This window comes from Canis lupus, chromosome 19 (assembly GCF_048164855.1).
Source record: "Canis lupus baileyi chromosome 19, mCanLup2.hap1, whole genome shotgun sequence".
NCBI lineage: Eukaryota > Metazoa > Chordata > Mammalia > Carnivora > Canidae > Canis > Canis lupus.
In genome coordinates, this window is record NC_132856.1 from 33,292,300 (window position 1) to 33,318,746 (window position 26,447).

General features: G+C 38.8%; 1 protein-coding gene and 1 long non-coding RNA gene across 38 annotated transcripts in view; one reads left to right on the plus strand and one right to left on the minus strand.

The window, feature by feature from the left end:
• LOC140610079 (uncharacterized) overlaps nt 1–6,913 on the minus strand; it is a 171,205-nt gene extending 164,292 nt beyond the window's left edge. For all 5 annotated transcript variants that reach the window (XR_012011863.1, XR_012011860.1, XR_012011861.1 and 2 more), the window contains exon 1: nt 6,702–6,913. This is a non-coding gene — a long non-coding RNA (uncharacterized lncRNA). The remainder of the gene's footprint in view (nt 1–6,701) is intronic.
• Nucleotides 6,914–7,041: 128 nt separating this feature from the next.
• The window catches only part of CFAP20DC (CFAP20 domain containing), a 247,113-nt gene continuing 227,707 nt past the window's right edge, over nt 7,042–26,447 (plus strand). For 8 of the 33 annotated variants that reach the window (XR_012011865.1, XR_012011864.1, XR_012011866.1 and 5 more), the window contains exons 1-5: nt 7,044–7,355; nt 7,666–7,843; nt 9,864–9,953; nt 12,628–12,721; nt 21,068–21,140. Coding sequence is in view for 20 of the 33 variants with exons in the window: in XM_072785594.1 (XP_072641695.1) it covers nt 7,345–7,355; nt 7,666–7,843; nt 9,864–9,953; nt 12,628–12,721; nt 21,068–21,140 (446 nt within the window). In the remaining 13 variants the exon portion in view is untranslated. Of the gene's footprint in view, nt 7,356–7,665; nt 7,844–7,897; nt 8,016–9,863; nt 9,954–12,627; nt 12,722–21,067; nt 21,141–26,188; nt 26,330–26,447 lie in introns of those variants that run through there. The other 25 variants (XR_012011872.1, XM_072785618.1, XM_072785621.1 and 22 more) reach the window with 13 other exon arrangements.

Consider the following 26,447-nt stretch of genomic DNA (forward strand, 5'->3'; position numbering starts at 1 on the left):
AAGAGCATTTATATATTTTAAAACCAACTGGTAATAAATATCAGCTTACTTCATTTAATCCTTTCAAAGATGCATTTTACAAATATGTTCATTTTTCTCAATCTCAGTGCTTACTTCATAAAACTGTTTTAGAGAAGCATTCATACCTAAATATTCAATGATGCAACTGTTTGTTTGTCTGTTTTTCCCCTGGGAAAATCATCCAGTAGTAGCTAGTTTTGGAAATTTCAAATTTATACATGAATTTTGAAGTATTTGGTCATCTAAAGATACAGGCAGCAAAGCATCACTTTAGAACCTCATAGACTAGAGAGGTGAAAAATATTTACCATCAGTTAAATCCTCAAAATCTTTCCCCATACCATACATGCTTGAAAAAAGAAGATATCACTACTCTCAAATCAAAAGCAAAATCAATGACTCAGGTATCACTAATTTTTCTCAACCCCTTGGAACTGTAAAATAGTTACAGTTTTGAAATTATTCTATCAACTTGGCATTACTGTCATTCATAAAGTTATTCCATAATGCAGAAAAATAACCATATGAGTGTTAAACATTTCTAGATTATTGTGTAGCAAAACAAATTCTGATCATCAAATCAATATCTTTTTTCCTTCCTATTATGCTAAATAATTTGATTAGGAACTGCAACCAAAATATAAACTACAACTATACTACAGTAAATGCTGTATATTCTTAGGTCAAAAGAATACTATTTCTTGTCAAATTGATAATCATAGGATGTAACCTGAATGACTACATTGCCATACAAAGATTCCACCACCCTCAAAAACTGTAGTCTATTCCATTTTAAATATAATCCAATATCCTTCAATAACATCCATACACCACCAAATTACTTTCTTTGTAGAACAAAGACAAGCACTTTTAAAGCATGTAAAGTAAAAAAAAAAAATAAAAAAAAATAAAAAAAAAATAAAGCATGTAAAGTGACTTAATGTCAAATTAAGCAATTTAACGCAATTACTAAATGTACTGACTTCTTTAAAAATTGTAGCAATTAGAGAAAATGTTTCACTTTTATAATGTACATAAATAACTTGGTTTAAGCAAAATTGTTGGGCAGGCTGGGTTTTTTATTATTTGGGGGTTTTGTTTGTTCATTTGGTTTTTTTTTTTTTTTTGGTGGCTAGGGCTGAAATTTGATAGCCATTCCTTTTTTTTCCTTTTTTAAATATTGATTTATTTTTTGAGAGAGGGAGAGAGCATGCACATACATGCACACACAAATGGAAGGGGAAGAGGGAGAGACAGAATCTCAAGCAGACTCCATGTTGAGTGTACGGCCTGACAACTCGGAGCTCACTCTCATGACCCTGAGATCATAACCTGACCCAAAACCAAGAGTCAGATGCTTAACAGACTGAGCCACTCAGGCACTCCTTGGTAGCCATTCTTAAAGTCATAGCCAAATCCAAGATTTTAGTCATGGTTTGCATTCGTCCAAATCAAACAAGAGCATTTGAAAATTGGACTTCTTCCCATCTCTGGTTTTAAGCTCATATTGTTAAAGTAGCGTACATTCTAATTTTGCTTGACAGCCACCACTGTCAGTGGTTAAGCGCAGATTTCACCATAGACAAAACAACTTTGATCTGAGTCAGGCAGCCTTCAGAACTGCCCATTGCCTGGACAGGCCCTATCCTACATTTGCTAATCAAAGTCCAATTATAAGTCTCCTGAACTTGTGGAATTAGGAGGATTAGGAAATGACCCAATGACCCAATCTTTGGACAACTGAGCATTGGGATAATTACTTTCTCTCCAGGAGATAAGGAGATTGAAATAAATTATACTGGTTCCTTCTAGCCTTAAATTGAATAAACAGGTGATAAAAAAAACCCAAAAACACCTGAGTAATGAGACTTAATGATGCACTATGATTAATCATTTCAATTCTATTACTAGCTTTTCCATCAATAGAAATTATTAATTCACTCATTTACATTAATGTATTTTCAATTGTTTTCTTCTTGTTTTCTCAACACCAAAGCATGTGGCTGTCTTTTAAGAAATATTCATCCTTCATCTCCTCCCTTCTTCATTCACTCATTCATTCAAAGGAGGATTACTATTTTGTTATATTAGGAACAAGGCTGAACTAGTATATCAGGCACTAGGGATGCAAAGGTAAACAAAACAGGCATGGTCTTTACTCTCTTGAAATTGACAGTCCAACAGAGATGGCCAATATGATAAGCACACTAAAATTTCAATTATTTCAGTAATGCTAATAGCAATGATTTTCTACGAACCTATAAATAGGGGCACCTGGGGGGTTCAATGGTTGAGCCTCTGCCTTTGGCTGAGGTCGTGATCCCGGGGTCCTGGGATCAAGTCCTGCATCAGGCTCCCCGGAGGGAGTCTGCTTCTTCCTCTGCCTCCCTCTCTGTGTCTCTCATGAATAAATAAATAAAATCCTTTAAAAAAAAAAAAAGGGACCTATAAATAGGGGGATCTGATCAAGTCAAGGAAAGAGAATGTGTCCCTGAAAAGGGGACCCTTGATCTAAACTCTGTTTACAGAAGTCAGCCCTAACCAAAGAAAAAAAGGAGCAAAATAATGTATTCAAGAAAACAGCACAAAGGCCTTACAGTGGAAGCACACATGGTGAACATGAACTAAAAGAAAACTCAATGTGACTAAAATAAAGGGGGAATGCTGTTGTATATTGAGCCTGGAGAGGAAGACAGGTTGTATAGTCACAAAAAAGTTAGAAGCAAGAGACTGATATGACTAGATTTGTGCATTATAAAGATGACTCTGCAACGTGCAGATGGATTTGAAGGGAGGCCAACATGGTATATGAAGTAGGAGGCTATCATAGTAGTTCAGAGAAGAGCAAATCACAGGTAAATGATACAGACTGGAGGGACGGTAAGTGGATTTCAGAAATATTTAGATAAAAACAAATAGATTTGGGTGATGGATTGGGTATGGGTAGTGTATCTAGTGCTTTATAAAAAATTACCTTAAAAGTTAGCAGTTTACGATAAATACCTCATAATTTCTGTGTCAGGAATCAGGGTACAAATTAGCTGGGTGCCTCTGACTCTGGCTTAGTCATAAGGTTGCAATCGAAGCACTGACCAGGGATGCATTTACCTTACGGCTTGGCCAGGGAAGGATTAACTTCTAAGCATACTTGTGTGACTGTTGATATCAAGTCCTCATTGACTGTGGACCAGAGACATCAGTTCCCTGCAACATGGACCTTTTAAGGGGGTACTCACAATAAAGCAACTGGCTTTCTTCATGTAAGGATAGGTAGGGAGAAGAATCAGAGCAAGGGAGTGAAAGAAACCAAGCATGAAGGAAATCACAATCTTTTTGTAATCTAATGTTGGAAACGACATCTCAGCACCATATTGTATTCATTAGAAACAAGTCACTAGGCACATGACACTTACAAGGGGAGGTTACACAAAGGGCAAATATACCAGAAAGTGGGGAATCACTGAACGTCATTTTGGAGGCTGCTATATGATAGGGAGTGAGCGTGCAGGAGGCCCTGTGGTATTAATGAGATTGGGAAGTATGGAAAAGGCCCAGGTTCAGATAAGTTATGTTTTGGACATGGTGAATTTGAAAGGACAAGGTACCTTTAATCCAATCAGCAAATATGTATTTATAAAACACCTTCTATGTGTCAGGCACTACTTTAGTAGTTGGAAGTAGTTATATAATGATGAACACAGAAAAAACCCTTGCCCTCATCAAATTTACCTTCTGATAACTAAAGACAGATGATAAATATATGAACAAATAAATTTAGATAATGATTAGGGTAGAATGGAAACTAACACAGGATAAAGTTGTGAGTTTCTTTTCAGCTATAATGTTAAAATATGCTTTTCAGAGACCCAAATAGATTGCTAGAAGACTTAGATGTGGGGATCCCTGGGTGGCTCACGGGTTGAGCATTTGCCTTTGGCTCAGGACGTGATCCTGGAGTCTTGGGATCAAGTCCCCCCACATTGGGCTCCCTGCATGGAGCCTGCTTCTCCCTCTGTCTGTGTCTCTGCCTCTCTCTCTCTCTCTAATGAATAAAATAATAAAATCTTTAAAAAAACAAAAACAAAAAAAGACTTAGATGTTCTCTAGATTCCTCCTGTACTCCCACTGACTTTTGCTTCTCCTACAGCATTTTCTTTTATAATTTTTAAAAATATTTTATTTAAATTCAATTTTCCAATATATAGTATAACACCCAATGCTCATCCCATCAAGTGTCCTCCTTACTGCCCATCACCCAGTTATTCATTCCCCCAACCCACCTCCCCTTCTGCAGCCTTTTGTTTGTTTCCCAGAGTTAGGATTCTCACATGGATTGTCTTCCTCTCTAATTTTTCCCCACTCAGTTTCCCTCCTTTCCCTATTAGTTCCTTTCACTACTTCTTATATTCTACATATGAGTGAAACTGTATGATGATTGTCTTTCCCGATTGAGTTCTTTCACTCAGCATTATACCCTTCAGTTCCATTCACGTCGAAGCAAATGGTAGGTATTCATCCTTTCTGATGGCTGAGTAATATTCCAATATATATATATATATATATATATATATATATATATATATATACCACATCTTTATCCATTCATCCTTAAAGCATTTATCTAAAAGTACTTGTGCAAGTTCTGATGGCTGAGTAATATTCCAATATATATATATATATATATATATATATATATATATATACCACATCTTTATCCATTCATCCTTAAAGCATTTATCTAAAAGTACTTGTGCAAGTCACCCTTTGCTAGGCCAAAAAATGTGACCACCCCCCCCACCTCCAAGATGCCCACATGTAAATGTTCCCTTATTTGGGAAAAAGGTCTTGCAGAGGTGACTAAGAATCTGCAATAAAGTGATAACCCTGAATTATCTAAGTGGGCCCTAAACACCATCATAATAGTCCTTATAAGTGACACTGAGAGAAAACACACATAGGAAAAGAAGAGGCAGTATGACCAAGGAGGTAGACACTGGAGAGAGATGTAGTCACAAGTCAAGGAATGCCAAAAGCCACGAGAAGCTGGAAAAGGCAAAGAGCAGATTTTCCTTCAAAGCTTCCAAAAGGAGTGTCACCCTGCTGACACCTTGATTTTGGACTTCTGGCCTCCAGAACTGTGAGAGAATAAATTTCTGTTAAGCCACCCAGTTTTTGGTAACTTGTTACAACAGCCACAGGAAACTAATAGACCCTTCCAATGTTATTCCTTAACGATAGATTCCTGGGATTTATCACTAGTTGTACATACTTATTCACTTATTAGGTCTTGCCCCTATTAATGTGTAAGCTCCATGAAGACCAGGCCTTCCTTGTACACCTAGCTTTTGGCATAGTGTCTAGACTATATTACATCCCTAGAAATTACCCATTAAATGAATGAAAGCATAAATGTTCCCCAGGAGATAACAAGCCTTATAAGACAAGAGACCATGTTTATAGGCCATAATTCCCAAAGCCTCCAGCACACAGTCTTATCAAAAACTACTGTTGTACTAGGTATGAGCTCTAGAAATCAGGGATTCTGGATTCTAGATATTGTACTGCAATTTACAGGTATGTGGCAACTTCATCTTGGCCTTTGTACATACCTGGTATTAGATTTCGTGTGTTCAAATAAGTTTGTTCCTTATCAGTTTTTCTTAGCTCTGATAAGGAGCAGGTTCAGATAGTATTCATTATTTTATGCTGTACATGATCCACAGTCATTGCATATTATATGGAACACAAATATTTAAGACTTCTGGGTGAGTTCGAATATCAGGCTCAGTCATAACTAAAAACTAACATCATGCCCTTGAGTAAATTTGTAATCAATTCTGAAACGAAATACTCTCAACGGAAAGGAGACTAATCTTTAACCTGTGAACATGAGAACTACCTGGCCTGGAGGAGGGGCTCTGTGAGAGGCACCTGGTCATTAGTAACACTATACCCTTGACCTAACTCAGCCTTGAGTAATAGAGCATCAGACAGAGCTTTTTTTTTTTTTTTTTTTTTTTTTTTAAGATTTATTTATGATAGAGAGAGAGAAGCAGAGACACAGCAAGAGGGAGAAGCAGGCTCCATGCCAGGAGCCTGACATGGGACTTGATCCCGGAACTCCAGGATTGTGCCCTGGGCCAAAGGCAGGCGCTAAACAGCTGTGCCACCCAGGGATCCCCCAGACAGGGCTTTAAACAAGCTCCACCACTTATGGAGCCATGTCATCTTGGAGAGGCCATTTCACCTGAGTCAGAAAGTGATAATAATACCTACATTCTAAGAGTGGTTCTGACATAGAAACCAAACGAAGTAACCAAATAAACTTAGGAAAGTGCTGGGCTCAATAAGGGATGTATTTTCAGCAAAAAAAAAAAAACAAAAAACAAAAACAAAAAGAACAACAACAAAAAAACCACTTTTCTTTTTAAAGTGCCTGGCTCAATGATGTATGTATTTTCAACAAAAAGAAAACAAAACAAAAAAAAAAAAAATTTTTTTTTTTTTTGGAACACGTGCAGTGATTTTGAGTAAATACTTCTACTTCTTGGGCCTTCTAAACAACGAACGGGGAATTGCTAGCTGACCCTCTTCGTGCCTCAACGAAACAAGAGTTTGGGAACCTTCAAACCAAAGGCTACGTGAGGGTTCCATGATTCCAGGACCCTTCAGCAACCTACCAGTTATCAGTGTTTACAAAGAGAGACCAGGCCGATGGGACAGGTTTTCTAGAAGAGTCCAGCACCTGCGGTGGCTAGCTCTTAGACAAGGCTCGTTTTAGGCTTTTTTTTCCTCGCCCCCTCGCAGACGGAGGTCACGACCTCAAGAGAGCACGGGGCACAGGTCGGGCGGGCCACCGCCTCCCCGAGAGTCCCTCAGTTGCCTGGGCAACGTCGACGTCACCGCGTAGCCTCCTCGGCCCGTCGGCGAGCAGCCCAACGCAGCTCAACGCGCAGGCGCCTGGTGGGAGCCAATGGGTGCGGCCCGAAGGCGGGCGCCGCTCGGCCCCGCCCCTTTCCGCTGGAGCCCGGGGGCGGGGCGAGCGGGCGGTCGTCGGGGGCTCGGGCAGGGCGCCCCGGTTACGTAGGTTACGCAGGTTACGCGTCCAGCCGGTCCCCCGGGGCCGCCGGGAGCCCGCGCAGACCGCTGCGCCCTCGCTCCGCCGGGGGCCGCGATGGTGCGGGGCCGGGGCTCGACGTGGAGCTGAGGACGGTCGGGCCGACGCGCGAAGCCCGTCCCCGTCCCCGCCGTCGTGCTCGGGGGCTCTCGCCCTCCGTTCCCAGCCGTCGGGGGCCCGCGTGACCCCCGCGGGAATGTTCAAAAATGAGTACCAGGTAACCCGAAACGGCGCTCCGGCCTGGCTAGAGCATTCTCTTGGGGGACCTGGGTCGTGTTCAGGGTGGGGACAAAGCTCCCACTCCCCATAATTGGGTTTTGTTTTGTTTTTTGGGGGGGGTGGGGGGTGAGAAGGAAAAGTACTGGATGAGTGGTCGTGACCACACACACCCCCCCCCCCAAAAAAAAAAAAAGAAAAAGGAAAAGATTAAGCAAACGACGGTGTGGGTAGAGGATTGGGCTTTTTTTTTTTTTTTTTTTTTTTTTTTGGGGGGGGGGGTTCCATCTCCAGCTCCGTTCTTTTCAAAGCGTCCGGATTGCCTGCGACTCCCGACTGAAATGCACATCTTGCTTAAACCTCAACCGGCGTGGAACCTCCTGGGTCAGAACTCGGGCGGCGGCGCCCATTGACCCCGAGTTCTCTAGCCCGGCGCCTCGGGCGCTCGCTGAGGATGCGCGGACGCCTCGGAAGCTCTTCGGCCAAGGAGTGGGTGGGCCCGTGGAAGTGCCCCTGAGCGGAACCAGAAGCGGTTTTGCCCACGTGCTGCTGCTGCTGTTGTTGTTTCCCCCCACCTCCCCCCACCCCCAAAAGTGGGGTCCGTGATTTCCCAAACACTTGGGGGCTCACTTGTGAAAATGCGGCCCTCGCCCCAGATCCAGTGAGTGAGGGAGGGCATCTGTAACCGCTCCCTCCCGTCGATGCGCAAGCATCGCCCTGGGGAAACTGCTGGGCCTTCCTCTGTCACCCTGAGGATCCTAGTGTCTCCAGAACAGGGCTTGCTCTTCTCACCTCACTGGACCCCTCCCTGGTTGGCTTGGCTTTCTTTTCTTTTTTCTTTTCTTTTTTTGACCCTAGCCTCCTGCCCTTCCCTCCCTTCTACCTGAGGTCACGTTCTCCGGTTTACCATCTGTTTACTCTAGTAGTCCTGCTGTTATTTTCAGCAGTCCCCCCCCCCCGCCCCCCCCCACACACACACCCCATCCCCGTGCTGAAACTAAACTCTCTGTGGCCTCTACGTCTTTATACCAAATGCTACTTGCCTTCTTAGGAGTGTCCTCCAAGCAGTCAGCTGTTCTTTCTTCTACTCCCATTTGATGACCATTAAATGTGTTAGAGCAATTTAAGACAGTTTTTCCTCCCAATTAATATAGGTGAGATATATTGTTACAAGAAAATACATGGCCGCAGTAGAAAACTTGGAAAACAAGAGAAAGCAGAAGGAAGGGGGGGGAGGGGGACAGGTGTTTCACCAGGTACAAGGACTTTTCTTAAAAAAAAAAAAAGCTGCCTCAAATTTAAGATTTTTATTGCTATCCGACCTAACCCCAGAAACTGTAGTACTCTATAAGAACTCTTAACCACACACAGTTTGCACATAATACTGCCCGAGGAAGAAGAAATGTAGTGTCTGAAGTTAAAGTGATTGTGTTAAAACTCAGAAACAAAAATATCTTTGTATTACTGAGAAGACTTAAAAGCTGGAAATTCTTTACAGAAATCAGGCAGATTTGCTCATGTGCTGCTTGTAATTCAAATAGACTATAAAAGAAACCCATCTTTAGTTTTCATTTCAGATTCTCAATTTCTTGCAATTAGTCTTCCTCGGAGATAATCATCTTAATTCCTTTCTTTGATAATTAAAGCTTATGGATATTCAGTAATGTGTTTAGTATTTTTACATAAGCATGGCCCTGCATGTTCTCAGGTTTAGAATAGGGAACACATAGCATGTCTATAGAAATGCTTCTCTATTTTTCTTATATGAATTTTACAGATTTCCAAATTAATTTATATTAAATATATAAAAAGATCTTACAGGAATGCTCAGAATAACAGTCATCCTCCAATCTCTACTCATTCCCAAGCTTTTTTATTAACCAGTACCAAAATACTCAATTTGCCTTTTTTTTTTTTTTTGAATAATTATTGCTGGCACTACTGAGCCCTTACTACATACAAAGTATCATGCTTGATGGTTTATGTCTACTATCCTAGGAACTCAACAACCCATTTTACAGATGGAGAATCAAGAGGTTAAATAACTTTCAAGGTCAGATAGTTAATAAATATCAAAGCTGATATTGGAGCTTGGGGCAATATGACTGGAAAGCTTGTAGCCACGGATAACATCAGAATTTATTAGCCTAGCTCTCGAGTTTAAACCCTTTAGTCAGAGATCAACAGAATGTTTTGTAAGCATGATTTATACGTGGCAAGTAAATGAACCCCACATTGAAACGTTGTAGGGTTTATACGGCATACTTTAATGTTTATCATTCTTTAAAAAAAAAAATTTCTTTAAACCATATATCCAAGGTGACCCAAATCAGAATAGTTGGGGCTTAAGTACAATCAAGTTATAATGTAGGAGTTATAATAGGGATAATGTTTCCTCTGAGATCTACTTAACAGACAGATGCCTGGAACAGTGGTTACAGACTGTGGTGGATAGTATTTCCTCCTTAGCATTGCCTTTCACTTTAAACATGGCATTTTTGTTTTCCAGGGAGGTGCATTTGTTGAAATCTTTAGCGCTCAGGGCAAAAATCCTGGAGCAAAATGGAAGATCGTTGGCAGTCCGTCTGTGATTTGGAAGGTAAATGTTAGAAGTTAGAGCTACCTAAATCCTGGAAAAAAAGAATGAAGGGTTTGATAAGGTTTCAGAACGGTTTTTATTGTTCTTTCAAAGACCGTCTTATGACCCTGTTGGCTGCAGCTCTTCCAGAAATCATTCTTCAGTCCTTTCAAGACTTGAGCACATGGCTCGTAGCCCTTCTCTGTGGCCAAGTCCTACTGTTATTTTAGGTGACTTCAGTGTTTGTGAGGAAAACCTCTGCTAAGCCTGTGCTGCTCAGTTTCTTGATTTCATCATTGCTAATGACCTCTTCACTTTCCGTCAGCCCCCATCCCACTGTCTTACCCTTTACCCTTTCTTGGTAAACTGGGGGGCCTCTGAAATGATGAATGAGACCCTCTCCAACCTCGAGCTTCAGTTCTCAAGGCTGCCTGCTCAGTTATTCTCACTATATTTGTTCTTCGACCTAATGGAAACCACTAGGCCATTGGCCTTTCTACTTCCCCTGTGCTCAGTTTTATTTAGGCATGAATTTTCTCTGTCTTTGCTTCCTTTCCTCTCCATCCTAGAATCCAGAGTCTGTGATTTCGGTCACTTCTGGGGCAAAACCATGAAGGCTCTTGCTCTTTGTCCTCACAGAGGTCAGCCGTTTCTGAATCCCCAGTCGCCTGTCTTTTCTGAGTGGGGTCCTGTGCCCCTCAGTAACTTTCAGGAAAATATTGATAGCCTCTCTGATTAATAACACTATAAATTCAACCCGAACCGCCTGGGAAGTTCTCTTAGTCTTTCAAGTGATGATTTCTCCATTGTCTTCAGATTTTCAATTACCAACTCTCTACTCACCTCCCCAGTCTACAACCAGGACAGGCTCTATTCACTGACACATCAGAAGACCTCACGCCCCATTCCACAGGGAAAACTGTTGCCATCTCATAGAAACTACCTCAGCCTGCACCACCGGACCTAAAAACTTAAATCCATTCCTATCCTTTTCTCTTTCTCTCCTCTTCTATTCAGTCAGGAAAAAAATGCCTTTCTGTGGACCTTGTTCTATGGGTAACTAAAAACGGTACTGTTAACTGGGTGCTTACTGTATGTCAGGCCCAGTATTAGCATATTACATATATTTATACAGTTGCCTTATGTGATAGGTATGTTATGCCAGTTTTCTGGATGCTAAAACTGAGGCCACGGGGAGAGTAAGCAGCTTGCTTAAAATAATACAGCTCTTCCTGTGAATGGGAGATCAGTGATGCTGGAAGGGCATAGAGCAGAGAGCATAGGGAAGGCTTCCCCAGGGAGATGACACTGGATCTCTGAGAGCTAACTATGCACTGTGTAGGGCTGGTGGAGACAAGTGTTTCAGGCATAGGGAAAAGCCCATATAAATTCCTTTTTCGGGAGGGAGCTTAGAATTTTTAAGAAATTGCAACAAGTGTACTACGGCTAGGATACAGAGAAAAGAGGGAGTGCAAGGGAGGAGATTGAAGTTTGAAAAACCAAGCAGCTGGACACCTGAATGGCTCAGTGGTTGAGCATCTGCCTTTGGGTCACGTTGTGATCTGGGGTCTTGGGATGGAGCCCCAAATCAGGCTCCCCACAGGAAGCCTGCTTCTCCCTCTGCCTGTGTCTCTGTCTCTGTCTCTCTCTCTCTGTGTGTGTCTCTTATGAATAAATAAGTAAAATCTTAAAAAAAAGAAAAAGAAAAACCAGGCAGTGACCAGACTAGGTTGTGGTCTAAGGACCATGTTGATGATTTGGGTAAGCTGTTGAAAGGTTTTAAGTATATGCCCTACTTGTGTGTAGATGGAATAAATAATACATTCGGTCTGTGTGTGTTCATTTCAAATACATGAGAGATTCTGTTGTGATGGATATAATGCAGATTTATTAAAGTGTGATTTAATGCTCAGCAACCATTAGTTACAATGCATTTCTTAACATATACAAATGAGGATTGGAAGGATCTGTGAAGTACTGTAATGGGTCTTAATACTCAGGTTGGGAATTTGCTTCAAGATGAAAAAATAACCATTTACATTATCACTTTGAGTCATGGAAATCAGACTGTCACATATAAAAAGGCCTTTTGTTTTCAGGTTTGGTTTTGTTGTGTTTATGTTTCTCCTACCATAGTTTTTTAGGTCACCTTAATTGTAACCCTTTAATTACTACTGATTTTCAGTGGATGATATATAGAACTTCAGGTTAGAAGACTAGTAGGATGAGGCAATGATTAATTCCGTATGAGTCATGGCCAGACACTAAGGAACTTGTGGTGCAGATACAAGATTGGTTAGGTGGTTTTGTATACTGTAATGTGGAGTGATGTTCAGCATGTGCTGTTAGGTAGGAATATGTAGATTAAAGAAGAGGAGGGGTAGCTGAATTCTGGAAACTCTAAATTAGTAACTTGGGAATCCCTGAAACTAGGGAATTTCTTATCATTAGGAGGAAAGAGATACTTGATATGATAGAGGATTTGTCAAATGACAAAGTGGGTCTTTGTTCCAGTATGTATATATAAAGTATGTTCCAGTTCCCAGCTGTTTCCACGGTAAGAGTATCATCAAGGCCTGACTTTTAACTCATTTGAGTCTGGGACTTTATTCCTGTGGGTTTGCACCTCCTATTTTATGATAGAAGCCAAATAAAATATGCTTTAATTACCACTGTTTTTATATTTGTTCTACAGGAGTTTGATAAAGAAGTTAAAAGTTTTGTGTTTGTCCTGGAAGGCAGCAGCCAAACAAACAAAATTCAGTTACCAAGGGAGAATAAGCAAATCCGTAAGTAAGATTTTTAATATTAAAGCTTAGCATTTGCTTCTTAAAGTTATACTTTTAGGTCTACTATACAGACATTAGTTTTACTTTTATTGGTATCTTTTAACTTAAAGTGATGTTTGTTTTTAATTTAGAAATTAACCTTATACTAGGCTTTATGTATGTATAAGTGTTATATAAATATATAATAAATTGGGATGTCTGAGTGGCTTAGGGCATGATCCTGGAGTCCAGGATCGAGTCCTGCATTGGGCTCCTTGTTGGGAGCCTGCTTCTCCCTTGGCCTGTGTCTCTGCCTCTGTCTCTCTCTCTATCCCTCATGAATAAATAAGTAAAATCTTAAAAAAAAAAAAAAAAAAGAAATTTGAATTACCTTTTAAAATATATATATTAAATTATATAGATATATGTAGTCTGCTTCACCATTGATTCAAAATCTAGAAGTATTTTTTTTTTAGATCTTATTTATTTATATATAGAGAGAGCACACGAGTGAGCTGGAGCAGAGGGAGAGGGAGAGAGAGAATCCCAAAGAGACTCTGCACTGAGTGCAGAACCCAATGTGGGGCTCAATCCTACAACCCAGGAACCATGACCTGGCTGACATCAAGAGTCTGATGCTTAACTGACTGAGCCAGCCAGGCACCCCAAGAAGTATTTTCAAGAAGGTTTAGATTATTTGATCGCCGTTGATTATCATAGTAATGGTATTTCTTGAGTAATTACTATGTGCCTATGACTTGTCTAGCATTTCGCATTCATTGACTCTTTTAACCCTGATACCAGTTCTTTTGCAATGAACACATTGAGGTTGGTTCTTCATCAAGAAATCTGATAATTGGGACACCTGGGTGGCCCAGTGGTTGAGTGTCTGCCTTTGGCTCAGGGTGTGATCCCAGAGTCCCAGGATCGAGTCCTGCATCAGGCTCTGCATGGAGCCTGCTTCCCCTCCCTCTTCCTTTGTCTCTGCCTCCTGCCTCTCTCTCTCTCTCTGTGTCTCTCATGAACAAATAAATAAAATCTTTAAAAAAAAAAGAAATCAGATAATTAAGGGTAAACTGTGAAATAAACCCAGAACTTCCTAAATTATAGGACCAAATTTGTAAAAAAAAGTTGACTAAAATACTATAGAAGACATTACTCAGTGACACATTAACTTGTATACCTTCAAGAATATTAATATCTAATATATGTAGATACAAATATGTGCTTCAACAAAAGCCCAAAGAGTAGATTTTTCAATTCTTTCTTACTTTGGAAATTAGGATCAGCATTTTAAAGCAGAAGGAACCTTGAGAGAATACCTGAATTTATGATCAGGAGCCCAGTCATTGGCAGAATTGAGGTTAAAATTCAAGGCTGTACCACCAAATTAAGCTTTGAGTAAACTGATGGCAATTTAAGAAATACAATTTTTCAAAATAATTAATCAGATTTCATCAACATTATCCTATGTATTTTTTTAAAATTTTTTTTTATTTATTTATGACAGTCACAGAGAAAGAGAGAGAGAGAGAGAGAGAGAGAGAGGCAGAGACACAGGCAGAGGGAGAAGCAGGCTCCATGCACCGGGAGCCCGATGTGGGATTCGATCCCAGGTCTCCAGGATTGCGCCCTGGGCCAAAGGCAGGCGCCAAACCGCTGCGCCACCCAGGGATCCCTATCCTATGTATTAACTATAGATTTTAGGTAATATATTTTATATAAGCAGCCAGTTATTTCTTATGTTGATCATTTACTTATTTCTTCTTCATTAATTATGAACATTTATTGAACACCTACTGTGTACCAGGTATTATGAAACGACCTGTTCTTGGTACCTGATTTTCTCATTTAATTCAGTTTTCTAAACTTTCTCAGGCTCTGTTTGTCTACTACTTTAAGCTATTAGCATGCATACTATAGATTTCTAAGACATAAACAGAGCCATAGAAATTATAGATGGAAGATTAATTTTAAAATGGTTTGCCAGTGTTTCTTTCTAAAATAAGAAACAAAACCTCGAAGAGAAGGGATAATCTTTGTTAAAATCATTTTTATTAATTTACTGCCATTTTAAAATCATGATTTTCTCATAATTCCTGTTTTTTTAAACAATAGTTTTTTTTTTTCATTTCCACAAAAATTTATACACTTATAAATGAGGTGAACTAAAATGAGTCAGAGAAATATGTTTGAAACTGTGGGTTATTCTTGTTACAGAAGACGTGGTCCATCTGTTATTAAGGATATTGACTTTGTGAGATGGATACATGTGATTTGCAGGAATATGACTTTGTTCTAAACCAGCATTCTCTCGTTGACCTATACTTCTATGCAATGCCCTTAGTATCTATGCACGTAATCATGTTATTGATAAAATCAAATCAGTTCTAGTAACCTTTCTCAGTTGGATCTGAGAAAGATTTCTCCTCTACCAACTACTCAGTGACTAAAAAACTCCCTTTTCCTAAATTTAAGATTTTTTTTTAGAAATAAGACAAATTTAATGTATTATAATTACTTTTTAAAAGGAAAAATGATAGTTTTAATTGGAAGAAACAGAAGAATCTTTAATATTTCTTATACAGTGTCCTGTAATTAAAAATTAATCTGGCTCTTCTGTAGCATGTGTGGTACTGTAACAAATGACACAGTTTATAGAGCCTGCCCTGAATAAATGCCTTTAAGATTAATTATTTGCAATTTTTGATAACAGTACTTTATAGGTATTTTTACTTGTCTGTGTGAAGTTGTTATTCAATTAAATGGCATGTCTTGAGTAGAGAATTGGTTTTCAATTAACATTTCTAAATTTAGTTCAGTTACCATGATGTATTCCTGTTTCAGGAGTAAACATCTACGTTACTTATGCAAACTTGACATTAGGTACCCCATATGTATTTCTCACAATATTAGGTACTTAGGAAAAAAGCTGAATGATGAAAGTATGTTCAACTTTTAATTTTTTTTTAAGATTTTATTTACTTATCTGAGAGAGAGATTCAATGAGAGAGAGGGAATACAAGCAGAAGGGCAGAAGGAGAGGGAGAGGGAGAGGTAGAGACCAATACAGGGCTCTATCCCAGGACCCCAGGATCATGACCTGAGCCAAAGGCAGATGCTTAGCTGCCTGAACCACCAGGTGCCCCTTAACTTTTCATTTTAAATAGTGATATTTCTGTATTCTATTTGAGCATCTCTAAATGTCAGTTTTGTTTGTATTTTACTTAACGTCTTATCAAATAAAGGAAAATGTGATATTGATGATCAGATTGTATACTTCTCTGGTGCAGGAATCTTAACACCATCCACTTTGAACCCCTAACTTAGTATATCATATGTAGTTGGTGTTTAAGAAGTTTGTTAAATTTGCCCCATTAAGAAACTATAACAATTGGGGTTATAATTTCGAATTGTAACCAGTTTGCCTTCATGACCACAATTAGCCAACTAAATAAATCCATGCTGCTCTTTATCCTGGATCGTGCTATGGAGTTGCTCACATGAGATGCAGCATTGTCACACATGAGCATCTTTCATTTAGATGGTCTGCCTCAGGACTTTCAATCTGAGGCTCTTATTTGAAACCATTGTTTTCTCTGCCAATGGCATCTGAATTTTATGGTGTGTCTCTTGGGATCAGCATCCCTGAAGCCTTGTGTTTATCTAAGTTTCAGCTGCTCTGGAGAATGACATCATTTTTATCGGGTTCCTCCCAAAATTTCCCCCACTCCCACTTTGGTATTGGTTTTAAAATGAATGTCACCATGACTTGCTCTGTTTAAAACCCTTCAATGGGGCAGCCCCGGTGGCTCAGCGGTTTAGTGCCGCCTTCAGTCCAGGGCGTGATCCTGGAGACCTGGGATCGAGTCCCATGTCAGGCATCCTGCGTGGAGCCTGCTTCTCCCTCTGCCTGTGTCTCTGCCTTTCTCTCTCTCTCTTTCTCTTTCTGTGTCTCTCATGAATAAATAAATAAAATCTTTTAAAATAAATAAATAAAACCCTTCAATGGCCTTGACCTCACCACTTTACTGATAATACTCTTGTCAGGGTCACTAGTGATTTCTGTGTTCCTGAATCCAATGGCTTGTTTTCAGCCCTCATCTTGCTTGACCTTATTGGCAGCATTTGACAAAGTTGACACCATCTTCCTTGGTATATTTTCTTCACTCCTCTTCTAGGATTCCCATCCTCTGAGTTTCCTTTCTACTTCACTGGTCTTCCTTTTCTAGTTTCCTTTCATAATATTCCTCTCTCCAACCCAGTTGGCTATTGCAGTGCCTGTAGACCTGACCCTTGACACTATCTATCTATATTTAGTCCTTTGGTTATCATTGCTAGTCTCATGCTTTTAAATACCATCTCTGTCTTACTCCAGCCTGCATTTATTTCCAAGTCAGACTTCTCTCTCAGACTCCAGTCTTGTATTTTCAGTTGCTTATATGACATTTCTATTTGGACAGCTTTACCCCAGAAATTACTCCTACTGCTACAGACAGCCACATCGCCCTTGTTAGCAACTTGTCTTTTCAGTAGCTCAGAAAAGAGACTTCAGTTGGTTCAATTTTTCTTCTCTTCATTCAGTCCATCAGGAAAACCCTGTTGGTTCTTCAGCTTACATTTTGAGTCTGACTCCAACTTCTTGTCACTTCCAATGCCACTAAACCTCATACTTGGAGCATCTCATGCATTCATCTTCTCATTGCCCCCTACCCGTGTTTTTTTTACTTGCCTCCCTACAGTTTCGGCTGGGACAATGCTTTCAAATGTAAAGCTCTCTGCTACTAGAAATGCCCCATCCCTCTGAGTGACAACCAGAGATCTGTAGGACCCTGAAGTATCTGGTGCCCTCTGAACTTTCTGACCTTGTCTCCTGTTACTCTTGCTGTTGTTCACTCTGCTGTGACTGTACAGGTCTCCTTGCTGTTTGCAAACACAGCATAGACCTATCACCTTCACGCCTGTGTGGAAGCTGGTAACTGGCTGCCTGGAGTTGTCTTTTCCCAAATAGCTGCATGGCTCATCATCTCCCCTTCTTTCGGTCCTTACTACAGTGCCATCTTCTCCATGACAGCCCACCCTGCCCTGTAATTTATAGCCCTCCCACACTCTTGGTCCCTTTTTCCTTCCTCTACTTTTCCCTATAGTCCTTAACATTTAACATGCTATTTGTTTCTTAGGGTTTTGTTTTTATTGTTTTTCTCACTGTTGCCAGAGGTAAGCACCCCCAGCATAGAAAATTAGTCTATTTTGTTCGCCTAGAATAGTGCCTAACACATGGTAAACATTCAGTAAATCTCTGTAGAATAAATTAATAAATATATGAATGGATTCCCATTGATCTTAGGATGACACATATCCTTCATGGCCCTGAGTAATTGAGATCCTAGCTATTTGCCAGAATTCCCTCCTGCTGCTTTTCCCTTTCTGTCTATCAGCCCTTTGTATCTTCAGATTCATCCACTCTCATGGTTTTTCTCATCACATCATGGAGTATTCCCTCTCCTTAGGATATTCCTTCATCTCCCTCACTCAGTTAACCCCTGATCTTTCTTCCCAGCTGAATTCCAATATTATTTCTGCCGGAAAATCTTCACTGATCATCCTCTTCCCTCCAGTGACCCGGGATTTTATACTTTCATTGCACCCTGACCTTCTTCCTGGAACTAGAATATAAGTCCCAAGAGAGTAGAGACAATGTCTGTCTTACTCACTACAAAAACATTTTCACATTGAGTCTAGTATATAGTAGATGCTCAATAAGTTTTTTCTGAATGATAGATCTAATTTAACCCATACAAATAATCCCATGAGGTATATATCTAATTTGTTAGCCCAGTTTTACACATAAAGTTAAAAGAGCCCAGAGAGGTCTTATGATTTTCCCGAGAAATATAGAATGACCCAAATTAGAAATATAACTGTTTCCTGCCTTATGAGTTGAAGTGGGAGAGGTGCCCCTGAGTGAGTTGTTCACACCAGGAATCAGGAAATCATTTCAGTCTACCTTAGCAGCGTACTTGTAAAGGATGACTGTAATTGTGTTCTTGTCTCAAACCCTTGGATGACAAAAAACACACTTGTGAGATGTGCATGAGGTATACAACTGTCACTGGCTCTAATGGAACAACTGTAAAACCACTGTTTAAAAACCTGATGGTGTTTTACCAGTCCTCTGTGTTTTAAAATATTTAAAGGAAAAAAGGGTCTATCCTCTTAAAAATAGAGGTAGCATATCTCAGCAGGGAACAGATTATGAAACTGCAGAAACCTGCATGTTTCAGTAAAAAGACTAAATTTTTATGAATTTTATATACTTGATGGGCATTTTTTTTTTTACAAATAGTTAACATTCAGCATTACTTAGTGATTTTCGACATAATGTAGACATGAAGAGTCATTTTAAATTTACTAGGCCACTGGAAAAAAATATTGCTATAGAGTTTATTTAGCATTTCTGACACACAGGATCAGTGTGTGTCAAATGTTATTAAAGTGCTTTTTTTCTTTGTCAGATCATCACCATATGGTATTGTCATACTTCTTTTAATCTTAGGAGTGAAGCCTTTTGGAAACTAGGGCTTCTATATGTGAGAAAGTTGAATTACAAAGTTTTCTTTTTTTGAGGGCAGGTGTCTTTCATATCTAAAAATGTTCATAGGAAAATGCCCTACATGTGTAGTGTGGCTCATTGTGTTTGAAGAGAATAGTGCTGATTCAGTGAGTCTTGTGACACAACTTAGGGACCTTTGTAAATACAGATTTCATTTATCCAGTGCTCTCTCAGCTCTATATACAGAGGCCATTGTGCAATGGAAAAGTGCCATAGGGCCCATCAACAGAAGATGCCAGAGAGAGATTGATTAATGATGATTTATTTAAGTTGGCCTAATTTTGGTATCTTGCTTTTGTTTTGTAGTCCAGAACTCAGGTTGCTTTGTTGGCTTTTCCCATAAATATGGTAAAATCCAGTTCTAGAGTCAAATTTCCAAAGTCAGAGCCTGTTATCCCTTATTCCCATTATATTCCTACTCTATGGATAGCTCTCAGGAGCAGTTTGTCAGCTTAGCATTATAAGTAAAAGTTATCCTTGATATTTGATTTAAAAGAAATTAAACAGATTTGACCAAATATGTTTATTTTGTAGAATCTAAATTTCAGTTAAAGTATGGGAACTATAAAAAAAAAAAAAAAGTATGGGAACTATATAAATTGTTCAGGAATGTTGCAAAACAGTTTACCAAAGGAATTATAAACCAGAAGGTATGTGGAGATTCTCCAAACATTTATTGTTAAAAATAAGCAAACCAACAAACATGTATTGTTACTTTGAAATACTTAAATTTGTTAAGCCTACTGAGTTGGAATAAATAGAAAATAATATGCATTTTAGACTAGTTGCCTTCTTTTTTCCAAGTGTTTCCTTGTACTGTTAGATTTGTAGGAGAGGTTCACAGAAAAGTCAGGACATTTCTGTTTCCTATAGAAGTCCTACATGAGGAAGTTCCTAAAAGGCATATTTTAGGAGGAAGTGATTCTAAAACATCGATTAGGAGCATCATAATTGAGAAATCAAGCAAAAGTTCAAAACCTAAGAGAAAAGGAATTAAGTGAAAGGGTCTGAAGAGGTAATATAAAATCAATTGATTTTTGAAACAGTTGTAGACTTCAGCTATCAAAAATGCCATAGAGGTTGGTTTTTCTTCAAATATTTTTAATTCAGATGAAGCTGGTAGTGAGGAATAGAAGTGATCAGTTTGTAGTTTGTGAGCACTGAATTAATTAAAAGTATGTTAAATTAACAAAAGGCATTATAAATGAATATATGTTCCTGCATCCATCTCCCTGTGGACACATTTAAAGCCATATGAACTAGCTTTGGTTCATCAAACCTTCAATTGTAGTTGTCATAATTAGAATTGTTTTTCTTGAACTATAGTTTTTTATTAAGTTGTTTAGTACACTTAAAACTCAGTGGATAGAAATAATTGCCACATGCTTTTATGGCTGCCTTAATGGGAATCTGTAGTACAATTTTAAATGTTTCTATTGAATGCAGTCCTATGTATACATTGCAACCCAATAAAAACAGTAAAAAATTATTATTTTTTAAATTTTCATAAAAATTTCACCAAACCTACAGATGGGTCCTTAAAAGACAACATTTTTTTGTTAGAGTTTGATTTGTCTTTCAAGTTTTTTGCTTTTATAATGAAGTTGTAAGTCACGGTAATGCTGTTATAGTTCTACTATGTTATTGAAATGTGAAAAGCTTCTGGTTGTTGATGGTGTGTGATTGTGTTTGTTTACATGCACGTATAAATGGTTCAGACATACAAATGTATACTTTTCCCCCTCTCATTCTAGTTGGATTGATCCAGAGGTTTCTTGTACTTCAGATTTACATACCCCTGGGACAAGACTTCTCCACTGAATTGCTGTAAGATATACAGAACTTCTTTCAATGTTTTTTGTGTATTAGACATTTGATCAATTGAAGCAGTATGGACAGTCATTAATTACAAGTGACAGTTTTTGCATTAAAGAGCAGTGACTTATCAAGTTGACATGAAGTAATTAAACTAATTTAAGCGTATTTCTCAGATATCATTATAGTCTGGCATTTCCCTAGGGGAAAAAGGCAAATTTCATCCGTTTAAGAAAATATCAAAGGATTATGAATTTGATAATAAACAGCCTATAACATGCAGAAACAAATAATCCAAAAGTTTGAGATTTCGGTTCAAATGAGGGGTAATTTTGTACTCCCTCCTATCGAAAACCATGCTTGGATTAAAATTGATCTCAAAATATCTCATTTTAAAGTTGTTTAGTTTAGAAATATTGGTTGACATCTGAATGGCTTGGAATATATTTGTTTTAAATAGCCTTGCTATGAACAGATTGTTTAGCAAAAATGAGAATATACAACTTTAATTCAGTTGAGCTGTCTGTTGTCTGAGATGATTGTGAGAATGAAAATAACATTTGATTTATGCATTCATATAAAATAGAATATTGCTTAAGATTTTATTAATACATTTGCACTTTTAATAAAACATCAGATTTAAGGTATGCTGTTTTCTCACTTTTCTTTGTAATTAATAGCTGTCCAGAGCCTAAGCTCAGTCTTTTATTTTCCCTGCTGGAATAAATGACTTTACCTACTAATGAAGGTAATTTTTTACTAGTTGCATTGGTGCAAACTGAGGGGAAAGAAGAGCTTTCTTAATAAAATGAGAATAACATAAATTTGAGGTTATTCATTTGTCTTTGTGCACATTAAATTATTAATGGTTTGTGTTTATGTTGGAAAAATATAAATTTTAGTTAATAATATACAATATTGTTTTCTTGACTGATGAAAGACGGATGGAACAATTTATACCTTCGTTTTATTCAACTTTAAACCTTAGTAAACTTCGGAGATTTTCTATTGTCATCCACCATGGTTACCATAATTCTTTAAAATAGTTCTTAGAGTAACAGCACCAAAACACTATTTGATGCTCTTATGTGTCTTTCCCTGGTTCTGCAGATAAAGCATTTTCAAGACTCTAAAGGCATTCTAAAGGTACAGAGAATACCACACAAAGCCTTATTTCCAGGGTAGGGGAAAGTGGTTTCCTACCAAATGGAAGGAGGCAAACTGTGTTTTATTTTTAAGCTTATTAAGTTCCTTATATAGAAATCTAGTGCAGTGCCTTTTTCTCTTCTGATATCTTTCACCTGTGCTTTTGAGAGTGTTCAGAAGTAGTGGTAGGGGCACTGGTAGTTGGCCTTCTGATCAAAGATGTGCAAGATGCTTGGCTTAACCTTGGAGCAGAGTCTTACTGATGAGCACTCTTTGCCTATGCAAAAATAATCTTTATTTGTGCCCCATGAATACTTGAGCCTATTACCGTAGGCTTGGCAATGTACAGTTTCATCTATGTTAATGGTATCTAAGGCTTTAATGATTGAGAAATGGACAGGTATGTTAGGTTTCACTTAGTCTCAGCAAGAGAGCAGCTGATACAGTTAAGCCTGACTACACCTTGATTACCCAATTATTAATGAACATTCTTGGCCAACTTAGGGATGGGAAAACATTTTCATGGCTGATGAGATTATTAATTAGATTATTTTTTTAAGATTTTATTTATTTATTCATGAGAGACACAGAGAGAGAGAGAGAGAGGCAGAGACACAGGCAGAGGGAGAAGCAGGCTCCATGCAGGGAGCCTGACATGGGGCTGGATCCCGGGACTCCAGGATCATGCCCTGGGCTGAAGGTGGCGCTAAACCGCTGAGCCACCCGGGCTTCCCTATTTATTAGATTTTTAATTCATCTATCATCATAGATTCTCTTCTCATATCTGCATGGACAAGCATTTGGATTTTTCAAATGGCTTTGGTTTTAACAAAATAAATGTCTTATGGACAAAAGGTCAAAATTATTAAATAACATGGGAAAGATGGAAAGACATTCCCTGTCCTGACCTTATGAATTTATTAGGTTATAAGGAAATACATTAACTCTGCATTTGAATTTGTTGCTAATAGATAATCAATATTTTGCCATTTTAGAAAGTAATGACAGAGACCATATTTTTATAAGAAAGTAGAATGACGAGTATAGACTAACTACAGTTTTTTTTTTTTTTTCCTTAAATGAAAGGGCTTCCTTTCAGCACCCTTAGTGTTTTACTGTGTTTCTAGCAGCATAGCTTCAGGCTATTTTAAATAATATATTTCTCTAACAAGCTTGAAAAGCCATATAGCAGAAAGATATCTGGCTTCTAAAATTTTCCATTGTCAGGATGGGAGAGGCATTTTGTTTCACAAAGATACATTTATACATCAAGAGGTTTTCATAAGTGGAGTCTTACCAGCTGGATTGTGGATGTAATCGCCATTTCTTCAAAATCATCCTGTGTGTCTCATGTCCCTTAGATGGTGATACTGTTTATGGAGAGATCATGCATTTGTGGGTTAGTGGTTGCCTTAGAACCAGCAAGAGCTCTGCTTGAGTAATCACTCGTTCAGTTGGTTCATAAATTACTGAATCCCTATTCCTATCAGGCCGCGTGTTAGGGGTATACTTTTTCCTACCCCTTCTTCTATGCTCCTAGCCCTAGACTGCCATCACCTTGTCCCTCACCTGCTGTTGAGCATCCACATGGATTTCCCAGATTCTTCTGCCTTTTTTTCAGCTTAGTCTCCACACTGCAGCTAGCATGATCTTTCTAAAAACCAACTGGAATTCCCATTGTATTGAGCATAAGCTCTCTAACGTTCTTCATGGTCATGTGTGTTCTGGTCCTTCACCTCTCACTTCTCATCTCATACCTCTCTGCTCTGAGCTCATCATTTGTCAGCCAGACTGGTGCCTGGCTGGCCATCCTTGCTTTCCCTTCCTCACACACTAAGGTGAAAGGTCTTTTCTTAGGATAATGTGCACAAGTGGTTTCTATACCCATTTCTTTGCCTTGCTAACTCCTACTCAGTCTTCTCATCTCCATTTGTATGTCTCTTCTTCAGAAAGGCTTTTTGGATTTTGCCCCACTAAATGAGTTTCATCTTATATACTCTTTTCTAGCACTCTGTTCTTTTTTCCTTCTTTACAACTATGCCAGTTTGTAATTCTATACTTACTTGATTATCTGTCTTTTGTGGTAGATTTTGAGTTCCATGAGGACAGGGACCCATGTGTTCTACTCAGCATGATATGTCAGGACCTAACAATGCCTGGCACAAAAGCTCTGAAATCTGGATGAGTGGGCAGTGGGGCCTAATGGACTCAAATGAATGAACAGGACCCAGTACCTGTCCTCAAAAGAGTTTATTCTTAAGGTGAAAGATAGTTAAAAGGCAATTTAAATTTATCTTGATAAATGTTACTATGACATAGGAGCAGGACCTGCAGGTAACATGTGAAGTTATAAGGGATAAGTAAGAGCATAATCTTGGACCTGGACAGATCCAGTTTCAAGTCCTGCTTTACATCTGTGCGCCTTTGGGCAAATTACTTAACTCTCCTCACCTGTGGAGTGAGACTAAGATTATTTACTTCACAGGTGTATCATAAGAATGCAGTGAGAAGGGATCCCTGGATGGCGCAGCGGTTTGGCGCCTGCCTTTGGCCCAGGGCGCGATCCTGGAGACCTGGGATCGAATCCCACATCGGGCTCCCGGTGCATGGAGCCTGCTTCTCCCTCTGCCTGTGTCTCTGCCTCTCTCTCTCTCTCTCTCTGTGTGACTATCATAAAAAAAAAAAAAAAAAAATTAAAAATTAAAAAAAAAAAAAGAATGCAGTGAGAAAATTAACAGGAAGTAATAATGGCTCACATTTAATAAGCACTTGCTATATACTGGACATTGTCTCAATCACTTTGTTTTAGCTGGATTAATTCTCAGAATGAACCTCTATGGTAGTCATAATTATTGCCTCTGTTTTACCATTAAGGAGATTGAAGTCTGGAAAGGTTAAGGAATTTGCCACAAGTTATAGACCTACTAACTCTTAGAGCCAGAATTCAAGCTTACAGTCTAAATGTGGAACCTCTGCTCTGCATCACCGTGCCATGCTGTTACACTTGAAAATACTATTTTTCTATACTACTATGCATATGGACATATGTAGTAGGGATATTTTATTTGAATCCTGTGTAAGATGACAGTGCTCAGCTTTCTGTGTCTTCCGTAGGGGCTTAGTGTAATACAGTGTTCTTATTAGAGCTCCAGGAATGAAAGGTCTTTAATTCTGAGATGTTCTTCTTTCTTCAGAGCTTCATAACCTGACCAGCAAGTATCCAAACACATTACATTTGGGTGCAGAGAAAAGGGATTGTTTACTTTACTAATGCATAGTGTCTTAGCAATAAAGTTAACAGTTCTTTCTGATTGTTCTTTTGGTATCAATCCACAAAATAAAATCTCCCACCTTACTTTTTAAACATCAGCTCTTCATTCTGACTTGCTTATTTCCCAGCATTAGTTGCAGTTTTCATTTCCAAAGTACGTTAGTGTACCTGTATCTCACTTTTTGACCTGAAGTTAAATGATTTGATAAACAGATTTTTAAGAATTTTTTCCTTTTGTGATCTCTTCCGGACATGGTGATAGGAAGCCAGTGGCTTCCCTGTGTGGGTTGTCAGGTGTTTCAGAGCCTGGGGGCAGACATCTGGTGCATGGGAGGAACACCATGAGCCTGAGCTCTTGGAAAAGAACCTACTGCATCCTGAAATAGAAATCCATTTTGCTATATCTGATGCTGCCAATCACATGAAATGATTTTGGAATATTACATTTTTTGACAGGAATTGCTTTCATTTTACTGAATATTGTTGAGCTGCATTAATTCCTTTCTTCTGATTTTGTTATTATCTTGATGAATTCTGAGAGATATTTTGTACTGCCAATGCCTCTAGTGAATTGACATTATTTTTCTCATTTTCACTGATCTCAACCAGTGCTTTTTCAGGATATGGGATGAAAGCACTCTGAAGCTGGCAGTGGACATCATGTGCTATTTGGAGAGGTTGGGGAGGCTTAGCCTGCAGGTCCTGGAAAATAGTATTGCCAGAAGGGTTCACATTTTGCACCTTTAGCTATTTGGAGTACTACTTTCATTTGGAATCTCATAAGGTAAATTTTTAAAGAAAAGAGAGAGAGACCCCTGAAAGGGTCCCCAGTCCTTTCAAATTTTAACTGATCCTTTGTGATGTCCTTATTGCAGTATTCTGATTTTGAATTTATATTTGAG